Raw genomic sequence first — 19,778 nt, forward strand, 5'->3', positions numbered from 1 at the left:
GGTAATAAAAGTAGGAAAGGAAAAGAAACCATGGGGTCTCTTCCATTCACCTCCAAAAGAGTGGGTTGATCTTCTTAACTAGGTAACCAAATCCTTCTCTCAAGACAGGTTGACAAGTTACATCTCTCAATCCACTGAGGCCCTGCTCCTACTGGTCATTCTGGGTTCAGAGCGACCAAAGGTATCCAAACCCCCACCAAGAACAGAAATGGCCCTGTGCAGCCTCCTGGAAGTCTTGCAAAATATGCACAAGTGGGAGGGAGTGGATGCTAGGAAAGCTCTGCCCACTGCTGGGTCCCTGTATGCTGACATTTGTAGTCAAGATGGAAAACATCCACAGATGCGCCCTGGAGGACTGGATGGTTTTCTTCTAAATAATCTAACATTTGACTCACCAAAACCCCTGATATCAGGATCTATAAAATACCATTGTCTGCCATGTGGCATTAGAATTCTCTGCTCGACCAATGGCCCTTTTCCAGCCTTGATTACTCCCAGACCTCACTGGGGAACGGGGGCAGATTGAAGCCGGGCAGCTCAGTCCTCCCAGGTTGGCCATCTCTCCCAACCTCCACATACCTCACGCCATATTCACACGCAGCTGGACAAATAAGACTCCTAAGTAGTAAGCACAAAAAGAAATTAAAGAGTACAAGAAGAAAAAGAAACCTTGAGCTGGATACTAGACATGTAGTCCAACAGCATCTTTTTCAGAAAAGTAGTGGTTGGGCAAAACCAAGAAGTTATAATAAAAACTTGGACGTATGCTGAACCGTGGTGCTCACTGTGGCTTGACAGAGCTCCCGAGGGGAATGCCTCCCACATACTCCTGGTTACACCCACCCCGACCCCCCACAGACACTTCTGTCCATCCTCCTTCCCTGAGGTCAGAAGACTCTGCAGAGGGTTAAATTTAACTCAGGGGACCGAGTTGGGCGTGGGTGGTAATTATAATACCTTGTACTTATGTCTAGCTATTCCTGGCCTGTCGCTTGTTTTCCTTCAATTCCCTCCAAAGAGGTCAGTGAGCCTTGTAGATGTGGCTTCTGGGCCCTCCTGGGACAGCCTCGCCAATGCTGTCCACATTGCCTGGTGGTGGAAACCAGAAGGGGATTTTTCTCCTCACTCTATAAGCCACAACACAGGGAGGACAAACGACAGGGCTGCCTTTGCCAAACAAGTCACGCAGACTGAACTGAGGACTAGCCTGGGCTCAGCTCAGGTCATTTAGTAAAGCACACAGAAAAGCCAGCTTAGCCAGGCAACCTTGCTGCTAAGACATTATTCAAACTGTGATCTCCGACCTAGATGATCAGCTAGTTGACCAAAAAAAAAAAAAAAAAAAGAAAGATTTCATGAAAACTTATGTAATACTCTTATCAATGAGGCAGTTCTAAGAACGTTACAAATATTAACTCCTTTAATTCTCATAACAATTCTATTTAATGAGCACTGTCTGAAGCCTATTTTAGAGGTGAGAAAAGAGGCACAGATTGTCTGAGAAACTTACCCAAGAGCACACAGATAGTAGCTGGCGGGGCCAGGATTCGAACTCAGGGGCCTGGCTCCAGGATACCAGCTCTTGACCACTAACGAGAAGCTACCCTGCTCAAATTCATGGGCCCCAGGCAGATATTCTGATGCGCTGGGCCCCCACATGATTCTGATGACTAGCCAGGTTTGGGAATCACTAAGTCAGTGGTTCTCAAACTGTGCTGTGCTTATTGATAATCGGATTCCTGGGGCCCAGAAATTCTGGAATTGGAACCCAGAATCTGTAGTTTTAACAAGCACCTAAGGCGATTCTAGGGCAGGTGGGGCAGGAAAGGCAGGCAGTGGAAAAGGGGCACCTGCAGTCTGCCCACCTCAACCTGCCCACTTGGGGCACAGAAACTGATGGGGGCACCTCACTGAAGTCTGCAGAGACCATTCTTTCTCCCACCGGGGCAGCTGTCCTGGAGGAGGCGAGCTGGTGGCTGTGAGGCAATTCTGTCCCTTAGCCTCGGTGACAAGGCTGCCTTCAGAGGAAGGGAGGGTATGGACCAAAGACAGCTCACTGTCCTTCCACACTTGACACACTGCACATCAGAGGGAGACAGGCAGTTGGTAACAGGAAAAGAAAAAGAGACTAGGCGGTCTGGCCCCTATCTCCCATCGCCAGAACAATGGCCTCTTCAAACCCCTGGCATCTGAACTGGCAGTCAGCCACCAGGAAAGAAAAGAGCTCGCTGTCCCTTTAAGGACGCCCTCTCTCCACAAAGGTCAGAAATGCCAGCTCAGCCTGCCCAGAGGCTGCCTTTTTGGCACTTTGGGGCCCGGGGGCCCTGGTGGCAATACCCTTTCCAGCTGGTTCTCTGTGTACTTGCTGGCTTCTGAAGAAGGCAGGGCACCTGGATGACAACTGCCGCTCCAGGCAATGCTCAGTGACACGGCAGGAATGATTGATGTGGAGGGAACCCAGGACCTCCTGTGCATCTCAAGTTTTCCTCCCAGGGAGACTTAGCAAGATATGGGGATTGGAGCGAGGCTGGAAAGCCACCTACAGGAGGAGGGGTGGGGTCAAAAAAAACCGGCCAAGGAATGAATGCTCCAAGAGAAACGTACATGAACCAAAAGAGCAAAGGCTGACCAGCGATTGGCCCAGAAATCACAAAGAGAACAGAGTAGAGAGTAGAAAGAGTTAGGAAGGAAAGGTGGTCGGAGGTTTGGTTGGAAGCAGTGGGGTGTTCAGGGCAAGGGCTTTTATCCTGCACACTGGCTTCAAATCCTGGTACCTGACCTCGGGTACCTTTCCTAACTTCTTTTTTTTTTTTGTTTTTTTTTTTTTGAGACGGAGTCTCGCTGTGTCTCCCAGGCTGGAGAGCAGTAGCAAGCTCCGCCTCCCGGGTTCACACCATTCTCCCGCCTCAGCCTCCCAAGTAGCTGAGACTACAGGCGCCCGCCACCACGCCTGGCTAGTTTTTTTTTTTGTATTTTTAGTAGAGACGGGGTTTCACCATGTTAGCCAGGATAGTCTCGATCTCCTGACCTCGTGATCCACCCGCCTCGGCCTCCCAAAGTGCTGGGATTACAGGCTTGAGCCACCGCGCCCGGCCACCTTTCCTAACTTCTTATCCTTGATTTCTATATAATATTGGCATACACATTGAGCAGTAAATACATATCAGAAACAAATAATGTCTGTTATTAGGGCCTAGCCACTCCACGTGTGTCTTGAAGGCAGCTCAGATGTTCAATCTCTCCTCAAGAGGCCTAATTCGCAGACCACACCCCCGATTCTAGTATATCATCTTGCAAATAATGCCATGAGCAAAGGGGGCCCTCATTAAGGAAACTGCATGGGCTGGTGCAAACCATGAGTATTGTGGAAAAACAACTCAGAATTATTCAATTGCTAACAATATAAAGCAAGGTCGGCCGGCAAATTTTATCTGCAAAGGGTCGGACAGTAAATATTTTAAGTTTTGCAGGCCACACAGTCTGTGCTAACTAATGAACTCTGTTGTGACAGGGCAAAAGCAGCCACAGACAACAAGTAAATGAAAGCCTGTGACTATGTCCTAGAACAAATTACAAAAACAGGCAGCGGGCTGAAGTTTGCTGACCCCTGAGATAAAGGATGGCACCAATGGAGGAAATGGTGAATCCTTCTGGGAAATGGGACCAAAGATATGGAGGCAGAAGCCTATTTCTTGTCCTTCTACCTTAGGAATGCAAGTATTTTATCCAGTTAGTTGACTTCCAAGAAAAGTTTCTGGCTAACACCAGTCAACTGCACTGACTTCTCTATTCCAGTTTCCTCAGCATCCATATCCAGAGTACATAGGTCTCTCTCTACTTCAAAGGTTTCTTTTTCTTGCTGTTATGTGACACTGGGAGCTGCCCAGAAGCAGGGTCTCCTCCTTTGGCCAACTTAGTGAGGGTTGAATGGCCACCCCCAAGGTGTCCACACCAATGTCCTTCATAGTAAATGTCCATCCCCTATCCAGCTTCCCTGGCCACAGAGGTTTCAAGTCTGTTCTTCACCGGCTTCCTGAACAACTACACATCTCAGAAAGTCCATACATATTTTTATTCTTTCACTGATTCAGTTAAATAGGGGAGTGCCTACCATGCTCCAGGTAAATCTTAGAAAGCAAGCATTTCACTTCTACCTTGGTTGGCAGTGAAGGTTGGCAGAGAGGCCATGGTTGGAATTCTCTCAGAAGCCTCTCTGAGATGTGTTTATTTCCTGCTCCCTGGTGTCTTCCCACCCAGAAGCTCAAGCTCTGCAAAATGACAATTTCTTAATGGCAGTAAAATCAGGAGGTAAAAAGGTGAGTTGAGAATGAAAACAGTGAGATCACGTGCAAAGAAGGTAGACAGGGAAGAAACAAATTCACTTCACTGTTTTAATTTAAAAAAAAAAACGACTTGCTAGGCTGGGCGCGGGGGCTCACACCTGTAATCCCAGCACTTTGGGAGGCTGAGACGAGTGGATCACCTGAGGTCAGGAGTTCGAGACCAGCCTGGGCAACATGGTCTTTACTAGAAATACAAAAAATTAGCCAGGCATGGTGGCACGCACCTGTAATCCCAGCTACTCGGGAGGCTGAAGCAGGAGAACCATTTGAACCCAGGAGGCGGAGGTTCCAAGTGAGCCAAGATTGTGCCATTGCACTCCACTCTGGGCAACAAGAGCAAAACTCCATCAAAAACAAAACAAAACAAAACAAAAAAAAACCCTACTTGCTGACATAATTCTCTCCGCATAGAATGACCTCACTCCACAAACCCACCCTATGTGGTCCCAGCTTTTCTTCAAAGCTCTGCTCCCAATGCTTCTTCCCCAGGGAGACTTCCCTGATAAATTCTCCCAGAGCACAAGCTCTCCAGCATCCTGTGGAATTCTCTGGTACAGTTCATGCCTGCTGATGTACACTATCGTGGTCTGTGAGTGCCTATGAGGTCTCTCCTAACCGTCAGACTATTAGTTTCTCAAAGGCATCCCATGATGTTTCCTTCCTTCCACGTTCCCTATGGGACCTGTAATTGGCGAGTGCTCTTGGTTGCCCAGCCAAGGTCCTGCTTCAGTGAAAGCTGCTATCTTACGTTATCCTCAGGGATCTGGCATCACTGTTCATGCCACCATCCATGCATTCACACACAACAAGACATATGTGGAATGTTGGTGTGCCACTACAGATTGTTCTATATCTCATTTACAAACTGATTTAATCCTGAAACCAACCTACTAAGGACAGGTACTAGGAAATATATAGCTGGCATAAAATAAAGTAGCTGATTTTAGAAAAGCTAATGAAAAATATGGGGGAATGATGGGGAGTGGTCAACAGTCACACTCTGGAAAGGGTACTCATCTACCTGGCACCTGATGCTAGGAAAACGGACATGACTTTCAAAGTTCCCTCTAATTCCATGACTGAGATGTATTTAGTCATCCAGGTTTTATAAAAGTAGATATTATATCAAGATGTATTAATGTACTAATTTTTAAAATCACAGAAGGACTCAAAAAAAAAAAAGGCATAACATAAGAATACACATACTCTCAAACTTCAGGAGGCAACTTCCTGTGAATAACTCCAAATGTAGAAACCATACAGGAAAAGAGTGATTGATATGATTATATTCAAACAAACCAACAAACTAATATAGGCTAAAAATCAGCCTAAAGTTAACAGACAAAAGAAACTCTGGGAAAGTACTTGCCACATGTATGACCAAAGGTTAATAACTTCGTTAAAGAGTTCCAAGCAATAAAAAAGACAAACACGTCAACAAGAAAGTGAGCAAAGGACAAAAAAACAAGAAAAAAAAAAGCAATTCACAGAAGAAATATAAATAGATCATAAGAAAATTAATAACATGTTACCAGTGATCAAAGAAATGCAAACCAATGTAACTCTGAGATACCACTTTTGAAATATCAGATTGGCAAAGGCTAAAAAGAATGGAAATACCGAGGCAGGGAAGGACATGGTGTGGAAGCAAGTACTCATGACTTGTTGCTTGGTGTGTATGCTGGAACAGCCTCTCTGAAGGGCAGTTTGGACGAGGGACCCAGAAATCTGGCTTCTAGGTTTCTATCTAAAGAATGCTAGTCCCTATAATCCCAGCACTTTGGGACGTCGAGGCAGGTGGATCACCTGATGTCAGGAGTTCGAGACCAGCCTGACCAACATGGAGAAACCCCGTCTCTACTAAAAATACAAAAAACTAGCAGGGCGTGGTGACGCACGCCTGTAATACCAGCTACTTGGAGGCTGAAGCAGGAGAACTCCTTGACTCCGGGAGGTGGAGGTTGCGATGAGCCAAGATCACACCATTGCACTCTAGCCTGGGCAACAAGAGCAAAACTCCGTCTCAAAAAGAAAAAGAAAAAGAAAAGAAAAGAAAAATGCTAGTTGTGACGTTTATTTTTAAATTAAAAAAACTACAAATAAGCTCAATGTCAAATACAAGTAGATTGGACAGATAGGGATGCATGTTTGTGATGCTATCCTTAAAATTAACTATGAAAATCAATATTTATTGTTATACAGAGATCAGATATTGTTAATTATCAGAATATATAGGATGACTTAAATGTATGTGTGTATCTATCTATAATATACATAAAAAAATAGTTTGAAGGATATCAACCAAAATGCTAACATGGGGTGGTATTATGACCAATTTCTTTTGGCTCTTTAAATTTTCTAATTTTTATACATTGCCCATGGATAATTTGTGTTACAAAAACAACACTCAAACAAATTATAATTACTGGTAACTTTCTCTTCAAATTATTAGTTAATTCTAATTTTCCAAAGAGAAGACATATATAAAAGAACTCTAAAAAGCAAAAATACTATACAAATGCAAAGTGTCATCAATTATTCAGCAAATACTTTTTGAGCACCAACTACGTGTAAAGTCTTGTAGAAAGTACACTGAGAAAGTGAAAGAAAAATTAGGATAACTTGGCTGGGTGCTGTGGCTCACGCCTGTAATCCCAGCACTTTGGGAGCCCAAGGTGAGTGGATCACTTGAGCCCAGGAGTTTGAGACCAGTTTGGGCAACATGGTGAAATCCCATCTGTATAAAAAATCCAAAAAAAAAAAAAAAAAGGCTGAATATGGGGGTGTGCACCTATAGTCTCAGCCACTTGGGAGGCTGAGGTGGGAGGACCACTTGAGCCCAGGAAGTCAAGGGTACAGTGAGCTCTGATCATGCCACTGCACTCCAGCCCATGTGACAGAAACCTCATAAAAAAAAGAAGCAGAAGAAGAGAAGAGGAAGAAGAAGAAGAAGAAAAATAAGAAGAAGGAGGAGGAGAAGGAGGAGGAGGAAAAACAAAAAATTAGGATAGCTCTTTACTCTTAGAGAAGATTTAATACGTTACAGAAGATAGAATGACATCTAATCCAAGACATTGAAATTACAGGAATCCATAGTGCTCAGAGAATAGAAAACAACTAATTCCTACTTGCGGATCAATTAAATGTGGGAAGATTTCTTCAAGAAGGAGGTACTGAAACTAAATTCTGAAGGATAACTGAGATTTGCATAGGCAAAGACACGAAGCATAAGCAAAGGAGCAGTAGAACTACATACCGCAGTGATAGAAATGGTATGTGACACACCCTGGAATGGATGAGGGTGTCGGTAGCTGCAATAAGAGATTTATAAAAGAACAGACTGAGTGATGAGGCTGGACAGTCAGGATGGAGACAGCCAACAGAAAGCCTTGCATGCCATTCAGAGTGTCAACTGTATTTTGTAAGTAATGGGAGTCAAATTCAGAGTTTGGGTTTTGTTTGTTTTTTTGTTTGAGATAGGGTCTCTCTGTCACCCAGGCTGGAGTGCAGTGGTGCAATTATGGCTCACTGAAACCTCAACCTCCTGGCTCAAGTGATCTTTCTGCCTCAGCCTCCCAAGTAACTAGGACCACAGGTGCATACTACCACATCTGACTAATTTTTTTTTTTTTTAATTTTTTTTGGACATGGGGTCTCACTATGTTGCTCAGGCTGGTTTTGAACTCATGGGTTCAAGCAATCCTCTACCCTTGGCCTCCCAAAGTGCTGAGATTACAGGCGTGAGCCACCACATTTAGCCCAAATTCAAGTGTTGAAGAAGGGTTGGTAATGTTACTTGTATGACAGCTGAATGAGATTTGGACCCATTTGTTTGGAGTTTCTTTTTTTTAAGAGACAGGGTCTCACTCTGTCACCCTGGCTAGAGTGTAGTAGCATGATTATAGTTCATTGTAACCTCATTGAATCCTGGGATCAAGTGATCTTCCTGCCTTGACCTGCCGAGTAGCTGGGATTACAGGTGTGAGCCACCAAGCCTGGCTCTGAACTTAAAAATTAAGAGATTATATAGCCACAGAAAGCAATGACGTACTGACAAATGCTACAACTTGGATGAAACTTAAAAATATTGTGCTAAGTGAAAGAAACCAGACGCAAAAGTCCATATAATTCCATTTGTATTAAAGTCCAGAACCAGGCGCAGTGGCTCATGCTTATAATCCCAGTACTTTAGGAGGCTGAGGTGGGTGGATCACCTGAGGTCAGGAGTTTGAGACCAGCCTGACCAACATGGTGAAACCCTGTCTCTACAAAAAATACAAAAAAAATTAGCCAGGCGTGGTGATGCGTGCCTGTAGTCCCAGCTACTTGGGAGGTTGAGGTGGGAGGATCACTTGAACCCCAGAGGCAGAGGTTGCAGTGAGCCGAGACTGAGGCACTGTACTCCAACTTGGTGATAGAGCCAGACTCCGTCTTGAAAAAATAAAGTCCACAATAGGGAAGTCCAAAGAAACAGAAAGTGGGTGCCTAGGGCTGGGCTGAGGGGTGAGGGTGAGTAAGGGGCTGCTAGCTAAAGGGTATGGGGACTCTTTGAGGTGTTGAGATGTAAAGTTGACTCTGGTAATAGCTGCAAATTAAAGGCCATTGAATTGTACATCTTAAATGAGTGAATTGTATAGTATATGAATTATATCAAAATGAAGCTGTTTTAAAAAAGGGGAAATCAGTCTGGTGGCTATTGCACCATGCCAAGCAAGACACTAGAAGGTGATAAATTAGGACGGTGACAACAGTCATGGGAAACAGAGGAGGACAAATCAGGGAGATACTGCAAAGACAGAACCACATGCGAAGTGAGGAAGAACAACGAAAAAACGCTGCAAAAGCTGCCAGTATAAATGACTGCAAGAGGAGGATGTGAAGAGGAGGTTGGATGGGAGATAGTTATAAATTTGTTTTTCACACAGCAAATGCATGAAGCTTAGCTGGTACCAAGAAGAGTAGAAAGAGGGAGAGAGGTAGGTGCACATTCGTAGTTCATATTCCTTTTCCTGGCAATGATGTGGCTAAGGGTACCTTGTGACTAGTGATGACAACTATGAATTATATTATAGCACTAGTGATCAGCACAAAAGTTGTCCTAACTTACGCCTGGAAGCACACTTACGAGAATTTAGCCATAGAAAGCAGTTAAGACGGCAACAAGCAAAAAAAACCAATTCTATAGCTGCACACAAAATACTCACAGCATTTAACAGCACTAAGTACTTACTGCACCAAGTACAGATTTTTGTAAAAAGGAGAACTATCATTGCTGCTATGAACATACTGGTTTATACAAAGAAAGCTCAATAGCTAAATGGTAGTGGTTGGCTGCTATTAGTCATAGGCCCCACAAGAGCACAAATGTATTTTACTTGTTTGTATCAAAGAAAGCAAGAACGTGAAGTAGACACTCTTGGCTAATGAAATCAGGGGGTTAACAGAAACCATCTGAACATGCCAGAGTTAACAGATGCAAGATAAATGCATAAAAAGGTACACTTTAGACTGAGAAGAAGCCTGAGGAAAATAATATGCAACCAGCACAGCAGATCACCATCAAAAGCTCAATGGTCAGTTACCAAAATTTACATCCTAAGATTTGTCAAGTTAAGCCTCTAGAAAACAAAGGAGCTTTGCATGTCATTGTCATAATGTCCCTGGATGAAAACTATGACCATTCAATAAGAAAAAAAAAGTTGAGGTCACTTCAGGGAAGCAATTATGAAACAAAGAGTCTCCCAGTCTCAGGAGAAAGGGCCCAAAAAAAGATCTGAACTGAAAGATAAATCTATTTGCACTACAGTAGAAGAGGTATCTGAGTTTTCTGGTGAAATTTTCCTATAAGACCCTACCTGAAAGGCAGGTCCGGCTCTGGCTACCCCCAGGACAGCAGGTCCTCTGCTAGAGCAACAACCAGTTCTGACTCATCCTTTCCTGCTTGCCACCTAGCCCAGTAGGTACTCAAGAAATGTCAGTTTAGTAAACAAATAATTAATTCAAGACGGGGCAGAAAGAATCCAGTGGAAACTCAAGAAGAATATCAAAGGTCTTGCACACTAAAGATCCTTAGCATGAAGCCCCCGAAGGTCCAAGAGACCAAGCCACTGCTCTAATCCTGCCCGTCATCTTAGAGATGAGGTCATTGGTGCCTTGCCCAAAGTCACACTTCCAGTAAATGTAGAACAAATTCCAGCCTCCAGTGCAGTGGTCAAGTGACCATACCCTTGTGGGACAGGAGATGGAAGAGCTCCAGCAATGAGACCAAAACACATGATTGGGGAGGCTGTTCACTTGAAAGGAAGGGTCAAACTTGTGTCCTTGTGTCCTAAGAAAGACACTACTAGAAAAATAATGATGAGAACTCTCTGGACCCACCTAAGGCATGAAAAACAATAGTAAATTTTAAGTGTAGGAAAAGCAAGGACTGTAGCCATGTTTTCCATGGACAGTGCCAAATATAAAACAAAACAAAAAAAAATGCACGGCAGCTAACTTTTGTAACATGCCAGGCCCCATCCCAAGAGCATCAACACAAATTATTTCGTTGAATCCTGACAGTCTTCACAACACCCCTCTGGGGTAGATGTTATTAACCCCATTATTTTGTTTTATTTGTCATTTATTTACATATTTTTTGAGATAAAGTCTTGCTCTGTCGTTCAGGCTGGAGTCCAGTGGTCAGATCTCGGCTCACTACAACCTCTGCCTCTGGGGTTGAAGCTATTCTCCTGCCTCAGCCTCCCAAGTAGCTCGGATTACCGGCATGCGCCACCACACCTGGCTAATTTTCATATTTTTGGTAGAGATGGAGTTTCACCATGTTGGGCAGGCTGGTCTCAAACTCCTGGCCCCAAGTGATCCGCCCGCCTCAGCCTCCCAAAGTGCCGAGATTACAAGTGTGAGCCACTGCACCTGGCCAACCACATTTTATAGATGAGAGAATCAAGGCTTGGGGACAGTAAGTAACTTGTCCATAGTCATACCAGTAGTGAGCAGCAGAACCACGTGCATCTGTCCCCAAGGGCCCACCGCATAGCTGAAGGGAGGGTATTCTGTGTTCTGGGCAGCCATTGATCCCCACGCTGCCACGACGAGGCACCTGCTGAGAAGCACAGCCTGCCTCCTCCAAGTGAGAGACTCTCAAACCCAGACCCAGAAACCTATTCAGTGCTCATTTCCCAAGACTTCCATTCTCTGGGGCTTGTCCTCCCAGCCTGTGTATGTTGCCATAGATTTTTAAAAGAGGAAAAAAAGGGTCTCACATGTATAGGCAATGTTCTAATGCTTAACTGAATGGTGAACAGACAATGTTCATCTTTACACTGTATGGATACATTATAGACATTTTCATGTATGCATGATATATTTCACAATTTTTTTTGTAATAACTCCTAACCCAGCCCTGAAGTGACAGCCACCAGATCAGCTGTGACACCGACCATGGCTCACTATGAGGGAAGGGAGACTGGGGAAACTATATTCTACTGCATCACCTACAGATAAAGAGCACACCACCACCCAAAAAGGATGACTTCACCCCCTCAGCAAACCTCGTCTGAATTGTGAAATATAAAGCTACTGATTCCTACCAGCTCAACATTTCACTCATCAAGGAGTGTGGAGGTCGAGAGCACAGGCTTTTAGAGCATCACCTCTTCAGTTTTATCCCAGTTCTGCCATTTATTATATGGTCTTGGGCCAGTTATTTGAGACCTGTTTGAGACTCTGTTTCCTAACACATAAAATGGAGGGGGGAGGTCCTTTCCTGTAGGGTTGTATTAAGGCTGTATGAGATTTTTTTAAATGGAAAGCTCACAGAAGCATCATGATTGTAATTTCTAAAGCTCTTCCCACAGTGAGAACGTGTGTACTCCAGTTCTCGGCCCCAAGCATCCTGCCCACTGAACTGGAAAGTGCGTCTCCATGCTCTTTGGTTGTCCTGAGCCTGAGGGCTTTTCCCACTGAGTCTAGCAAGCCCAGGCCTCTGCCTCACTTTCGAGGTTGTCTGTAGGTGAGCCTGTTTTGCCACTTAAACTTCTACCCTTGTGTGGCCACATGTCCCTGTCCTGACCAGGCTGCTCAGCTCCTCCCTTCCCAAGGTTCTCAGTCTGATTTCTGTGGCCCAGTCTCACCTGAGACTCGCTTATTATTTTTTTTTCTTTGAGATGGAGTTCCGCTCTTGTTGCCTAAGCTGGAGTGCAATGGCACAATCTTGGCTCACTGCAACCTCCACCTCTGGGTTCAAGCGATTCTCCTGCCTCAGCCTCCCGAGTAGCTGGGATTACAGGTACCCGCCACCATGCCCAGCTAATTTTTTTTATTTTTAGTAGAGACGGGGTTTCACCATGTTGACCAGGCTGGTCTCAAACTCCTGACTTCACGTGATCCACCCACCTCGGCCTTCCAAAGTGCTGGGATTACAAGCGTGAGCCACCGCGCCCAACTTGCTCATCTCTCTTGAAATCTCAGTGGACTCCATTCTCCAGGGATCAACCCACATCCCATCTCCTCCATTCAGCCCTTCTCAATTTCTTTTGCCCATTACTACCTCTCCGTCTCTGTTCTTGCACGTCTTTGGTAATTGTACAGGTGACCCCTGAACAACATGGGTTTGAACTGTACAAGTCCAAATACATGCAAATCTTCTTTCACCTCTGCCACGTCTGAGACAGCAAGACCAACCCCTCCTCTTTCTCCTTCTCAGCCTACTCAATGTGAACACAGTAAGGATGAAGACCTTTATGACAATCCGCTTCCACTTAATCAATAGTAAATACATTCTCTTACGATTTTCTTAACATTTTCTTTACTCACTTTATTGCAAGAATACAGTATATAACGCATAATACCAAAAATGTGTTAATTGACAGTGTTATCAGTAAGACTTCCAGTCATCAGTAGGCAATTAGTAGTTAAGTTGTTGGGAAGTCAAAAGCTACACACAGATTTGACTGCGTGGGGGTCGGTGCCCCTAACCACCAAGGTTAAGGGTCAAGGGTCAAGGGTCATCTGTAATTCAAACCATTAAATGCTGTCTTCATAAATTACCATTCCTCAAACTTTTCGTGAGTATTAGTTTCATGTCTTCTCATAGACAAAGACCTGTCTTTCCAGTTGCTTTGTAATTGTGGTAGTTAAGAGCATGGACTCTAAAGTCAGACTGCCAGCTCAAACACTTTTGAGCTGTGTGACCTTGTGTAGAGTACTTGGCTCCTCTGTGCTTTAGTTTATTCACTTGTAAAATCTTTATAATCTGTACCTAGATTTTAAAAAAATGCTATGAGCTTATAAGATTTTAAATACAGGGTGAGGCTGGGCACAGTGGCTCACACCTGTAATCCCAGCACTCCAGGAGGCCGAGGCGGGAGGAATACTTGAGGTCAGGAGTTCGAGACCAGCCTGGCCAACATGGCGAAACCTTGTCTCTACTAAAAATACAAAAATTAACCTGGCATGGGAGCAGGCGCCTGTAATCCCAGCTACTCGGGAGGCTGAGACGGGAGAATCTTTTGAACCCAGAAGGCAGAGGTTACAGTGAGCTGAGATTGCCCCACTGTACTCCAGCCTAGGCGACAGAGCCAGACTCTGTCTCAAAAACATAAAATAAAATAAAAATAAATAAATTAACTAAATAAATAAAATACAGAGTGAATTAAATGTTAGACATATTATTATTAGTATCCTTATCATCACATTACCATTACAATACCTAGAACAGGACTGCTAGCTAAGACTTATCCAGTAAAAACATATTTTGTTGCACTTGAGAAGTATCTCTACTTGCTTAAACTAGGGTGCAGCAAACTTTGAGTAAAAGGCTGGATAATAAACGTTTTAGATGAGCCAGTCATAGACGTGTCACAACTACTCAATCCTGCTGTTGTAGCATGAACAAGATCATTGGTAACATATAAACAAGTTGGTATGCCTGTGTTCCAATAAAACTTATGGAATTTCATATAATTGTTGCATGTCATATTATCCTTCTCTTAATTTCTTCAACCATTTAAAAACGTAAAGAAACATTCCTAGTTAGGAAGAACTGTACAAAATCTGGCAGCAAGCCAAATTGGGCCTGTGGGCTGTGGTGTGTCAATCTACCATGTAAGGTCACATGAGGTCTTCCACGACATCTCAGATGAAGGCCTTCATTCTACAGGCAGTAAGGAAGTGCTGCTGTGTCTTAGGAAGGCGCATGAGCCCAAGCCCACACTAGCAATAAAAGCAGCTGTGCAGCAGTGGTATGTATGATGAGTGCTCACTCATATTTCCAGTTCTCCCCTCTTCCTGCACTCAGAAGCCACATTTTCCAGCTTTTCCTGCAGTCAGGCAGGGCCACGTGACCAGTTCTGGTCAATGTGTGGCAAGTGCAGGGACAGTGTATTCACTTTCAGGGAGGAGCATTAAGAGCCACGCCCTCCTTCCCACCCCACCCTGACCACTGTGGTAGAAGGGCCATGACATTCTACAGCCGGGATCACTGAGCTGCCTGCTACATGCAGGATAGCCTCCCTGGAGAGTTTTCCAGAGCCTGAGGGGACTTGGAGTGATCAAGAACTAAATTTAGCATGAGTTAAGCTGGTTGGGGTGAAGAGGGGAGGGAATGGTATTATCATGGCATAACCCAGTTTAGTTCAACATCTTTCTGCAAACACAAACCAAAGAATAGCATTAAGAATTAATAAACAAGCCATGCATGGTGGCTCATGCCTGTAATCCTAGCACTTTGGGAGGCCAAGGTGGGTAGATCACCTGAGGTCGGGAGTTCAAGACCAGCCTGACCAACATGGGAAAACCCCGTCTCTACTAAAAAAATACAAAATTAGCCAGGCGTGGTGGTGCATGCCTGTAATCCCAGCTACTTGGGAGGCTGAGACAGGAGAATCGCTTGAACCCGGGAGGCGGAGGTTGTGGTGAACCCAGATTGCCCCATTGCACTTCAGCCTAAGCAACAAGAGCAAAACTCCATCTCAAAAAAAAAACTTAAAATTAAAATAACAAAAACATCTAGCAATATGTAGTGCATCACATCTTTTCACCTTAATAGCTCATTTAGGGGACAAATGTCCAGCCTTCCGAAGAATTCAGCAAGAGACAAGAAGTGTCTTCAAGTTCTCTAATTAGAAACTCTAAACCATCTTTTCCAGCAATAATAAACTTGATGCCAATAAGCCTCAGGAAGGCCAGGAGGTAAGGGCTTTGAGCCAGCAGCATCAATAAACCTCAGGTACTCATAATCTGATCTGCAACAATCTCTGCCAGCTACAAAGTTACATTCTTTCTTTCTTCTTAAAGTAGTAATGACGAAGACAATAACACAACAAAGGAAATAACATTGATTGCTGCTAATTTCAAGCCAGGTACAGTTTACCAAAGTAGAACCATGGATGAGAGGTGAGAAACTCTTATCCTTTTAAGAAATCTGTCAGAGTCAGAAGTTTCGGTTCTCGCCCTGAGCTGTCCTTCTCACTCAAGGGATTTAAATGCCTAGAGGACCAGTGCTCAGTGTCCTGGACTTACCGAACCATGGGAAAACTCCAATTCCCGTCCCACAGAATAATAAAGTAAATCTCACACTGTTCGCAGGAGGGTGTGCCTGCTGTGCGATGTTTGTAAATGAATATTTAATAGTTTCAAATGAATGTTTATTTTCAGTGTCCCCTGCTGACTACAGAAGAACACAAACAGTCCACATCACAAGCAACCTGCTCTGTCAGGACTGTGGCCTTTTTCTAAACCATTACTAAAAAGGAAGCTGAGAGACCGACTAATCCACCCAATACTGTCATTTAATTCCACTTTCAAAACCACCGCCACCCAAGGCAAACAGAAGTCACCTACCAGGGCCACACAGCAGGCAAAAAGGTGATTACAAGGTTCTGATTCAGGAGTCATCTCTCCAGAATCTCAAGCCATGAAGTGACCCCAACCTTCACCGTAACTCACCTTCTGGTAAACATTTCCATAGCTGGGAAGCCTGACTCTATAGGAGGTGTGCAGCGGCCATGTCTAGGGCTCCCTCCTCTGCAGCAGACCTCTTACAGAAAGAATCTTGAGGCCGGGCACAGTGGCTCATGCCTGTAACCCTAGCACTTTGGGAGGCCAAGGCAGGTGGATCACCTGAAGTCGGGAGTTCGAGACCAGCCTGGCCAACATGGTGAAACCCCGTCTCCACTAAAAATACAAAAATTAGCTGGGTGTGGTGGCACACACCTGTAATCCCAGCTACTTGAGATGCTGAGGCAGGAGAATCACTTGAACCCGGGGGGACAGGGAGGTTGCAGTGAGCCGAGATCTTACCACTTCACTCCAGCCTGGGTGACAAGAGTGAAACTCTGTCTCAAAAAAAAAGGAAAAGACAAAAGAAATCTAGAGAAATAGATAATTTGGTCCAGGCAACAGCTAAAGAATGAACAGCGCCCCACTTGACAACAGATTGAAGAGAATGGGTACAGTAGGCAACTGACATTTACTATCAAATAAAATATTGTTGACCATTATTGGTCATGAAATATGGAGAAGTAAAAAAAAAAAAAAAAAAAAAGAAAGAAAAGGACCCTTCCAGCTACCGGTGAAGAATGTGAGTACCTTCTGTCACACAGTGCTCATCCTCCTAAACAGTGTGAAAGCAGCAAGACTGCTCACCCACCCACTCAAACACGGAGAAATTCGAAACTCTCCGCATCTGAGGACTAAACCCTCGCCACAGAAATGCTTCACCTGCTCTCTGTCAAGAACTATACTTTCTCTCAACCTTTTTTTTCCCCCAGAATCAAATTCTTCTAGCACACTGACTTTCCTAAAGGTCTGTCACAGACCCCAGGCTCTTGGAGACTGCATTACCAAGCCCAGCAGAGGTGATGACCAGGAACATGAGGACAGGGAATTCGGACAGGTGTCACTACAGTCTGCCCTAGTCCTGTGGGGGCCAGAACCATCCGGAGGGGGAGCGGCCCCACAAAATTGGAGACCTTCTTAGTGTTTGAGGTTCTGAGGCTCTACAGGAATTAGGACTATCTTTGTGGCACCAAAAGAAAAAGAATTAACCATGTAGAAGCTGTGGAAGATGGGTGAGTTATTCTTTAAGAAACCAATTTCTTGGCTTTCAAATCACTACATGCCCCACAGAAGCTCTGGCCACAGCCCCATCTGTTTGTCAATGCCACCTCCTCTCTCAGCCTCCTCCACCACTGCCCTTACCTTGCTCACCAAGTTACCAGTAGAAGAAATCATAGACTCCTCTTTCGAGACAGCCTAAAGCTACTACCCTACTGAGAGAGAGGGGTTGCACTGGGGGAGATTCTATCTCAAAGTCCAGCCACTTGTCAATCACAGACATATGTCAAGGTCATCTTCATCCAAAAGCATCCTCAGTGGCACTCTCATAACTCCGTGAGGTACAGCTGTGTGAAGTACAGCCTTTACTTACCTAATTGTCCAGCCTCTGAACCTCCCTCACATTTCAGTTACGCCAATAAGACTTCTCTGCCATGCCAGCTGAAAAGGACTTCTAGAGTGTCTGCTGTGCACCACACTTATCTGTCCCTTAGCACTTACTGACTTGCATGTACACATGTGTCAGAGGTGTGAGGGAGCCTCCTTCCATCTGTGAGGCTATCAGCCCCTACAAGGCCAAAGCATTGTCCTTTACATTTTATTAACTTCACAATGCGTGGACAACAGGGCTGCAAAAATAATACTTGATCAACATTTGTAGAACGAAGAGATAGATGAGTAAATGAATGGACAGACCCTGAGCCTGCTCTCTGGGAAAGAAGGCCTGACAGACACACCTTGTTGTTACTGTGGTAGTTAATCCCCACTCTGAAATCAGTCCAGCCATAAGAGTGTATCCTGGCTTCCCCACAAACTAGTTGCATTCATTTAATGAAATCTCACTTTACCACTCTGTGCCTCAGTTTCCCTAATTCTAAAATGGAGACACCAGCTGCTTTATGGGGTTATAGTAAGAATCAAATGATAAAACATATTTATACACACTTTTAAAAGTCTAACTAACTGACCTAATGAATATAAGAGACAATGGAACATGGAAAAAAAGCCGGTGTCTAGCATGGCATTACATGGAGTGGAAATTATACTAGAGAAGAAGAGTAACCAGGGACAGGTGAATCACTGGGGAAACTTACCCTGCGCAAGCCCAAAGCCTGGTTCCTATCTGCACACCTTCACGCAGGTCACTTAAACTCTGTGTCTGTTTCCCCACCCATAAAATGGGGATTCTTTTCATAACACTGTGAGCTCCACGTGAGTTAATACATGTAAAGAGTTTACTGTGGTGCTTGACACATAGTTTCAGCAAATGTTGGTCACCATCGTTCTTATCAGTATTTATCATCATTTTTTTAATATCACCAACCCATAGTAGGCATTACAGAGTTGTTTCTAGAAATAATTCAAACATTATAATTTCCATATGCAGACAGTGCTATCAAGGTAGTCAATAGATTTGGTCATCTTGCTTCTACCAAGTCTCCTTGTTGGAAGAGTAGGGAGTACCCTGAGTACCAGTACCAGAGTACCAGCATTAGTATCCTGAGTGTCAGTACCTGAGTACCAGAGAGTTGGGAGTACCAGTTGGGATACTGCCAAAGGGAGCCACATTTCATCCACAACTACAAGGTTTGGCCCCTGGACCAAAATGGATCTGTACTTAATGAGACAATGGGTCACAGGATCTAACGGTATCAATGCAGAGATAAATGACAAAATTGTCCCATCCTTGTAAATTTTATTTGGCTGAAGAAGACAAAATTATCCCAATTACAGTTCCCAGATTAACACTGCTGTCCTTGTTGAAATGCATCAAGAGATGCTCAAGGCAGATTGTTAAAGGCAAACAACTCTGCACATCCCTGAGGACCAACCCAGGCTGAGCCGAGAGCCTTCTGTTAAAGTGATGTCTCATCCTGAATGACAGCCAAGCTACCCCTCAGCCCCAAGCTGGGTGTGCTGACAGCAGGGGTGCGGAAGGATGCTGAGAGATTTCTGATGAAGAGCCCAGTGTCCCTGCAGCACCTGGGCTTTTCTGGGAGGCCGCATCCAAGCTACAGACCCAGCACGGCTCTACTGAGGAATAAAGAACAGCTTTAGCTACTGGTCTGGACCTGGAACTCCCAGTGACAATAAACTCTGCTCATAGCCTCCCACCCAGAAAGAATGGGGTACCAGACCCCCAGAAAGCAAGGACTAAATATAAGAGAGAGGGACAGCAAAACTTGAGGAAAAGAAACTCCCGGCTGGGGGTAACTGGTGCTCCTCACCTCTTGGGGCCTCGCAGTTCTTGAGAGTTACACTTGCAGAAACTAAGCATCTCCGTTTGCCTTCTGCAAAGTGCCTTTTCAAGACCCACTAATGGACCCTCTTCCCTAAAGGAGGAGGGCTGGACTAGACATTCTGTCAGGGTTTAAT

The 19,778-nt window shown here is 44.6% G+C and overlaps 1 protein-coding gene across 25 annotated transcripts in view; it reads right to left on the reverse strand.

Annotated features, from left to right (window-relative positions):
- Positions 1-19,778, reverse strand: part of GRAMD1B (GRAM domain containing 1B) — a 274,604-nt gene that overhangs the window by 80,721 nt on the left and 174,105 nt on the right. Inside the window, exon 1 of one of the 25 annotated variants that reach the window (XM_021926653.2) lies at positions 1,511-2,810. The exons of 23 other annotated variants lie outside the window; for them this stretch is intronic. In XM_021926653.2, the coding sequence (XP_021782345.1) occupies positions 1,511-1,659 (149 nt within the window). In that variant the 5' untranslated portion in view covers positions 1,660-2,810. Of the gene's footprint in view, positions 1-1,510; positions 2,811-19,778 lie in introns of those variants that run through there. One more of the 25 variants, XM_017949039.3, reaches the window with a different exon arrangement.

The sequence above is a fragment of the Papio anubis genome, chromosome 12, assembly GCF_008728515.1.
Source record: "Papio anubis isolate 15944 chromosome 12, Panubis1.0, whole genome shotgun sequence".
NCBI lineage: Eukaryota > Metazoa > Chordata > Mammalia > Primates > Cercopithecidae > Papio > Papio anubis.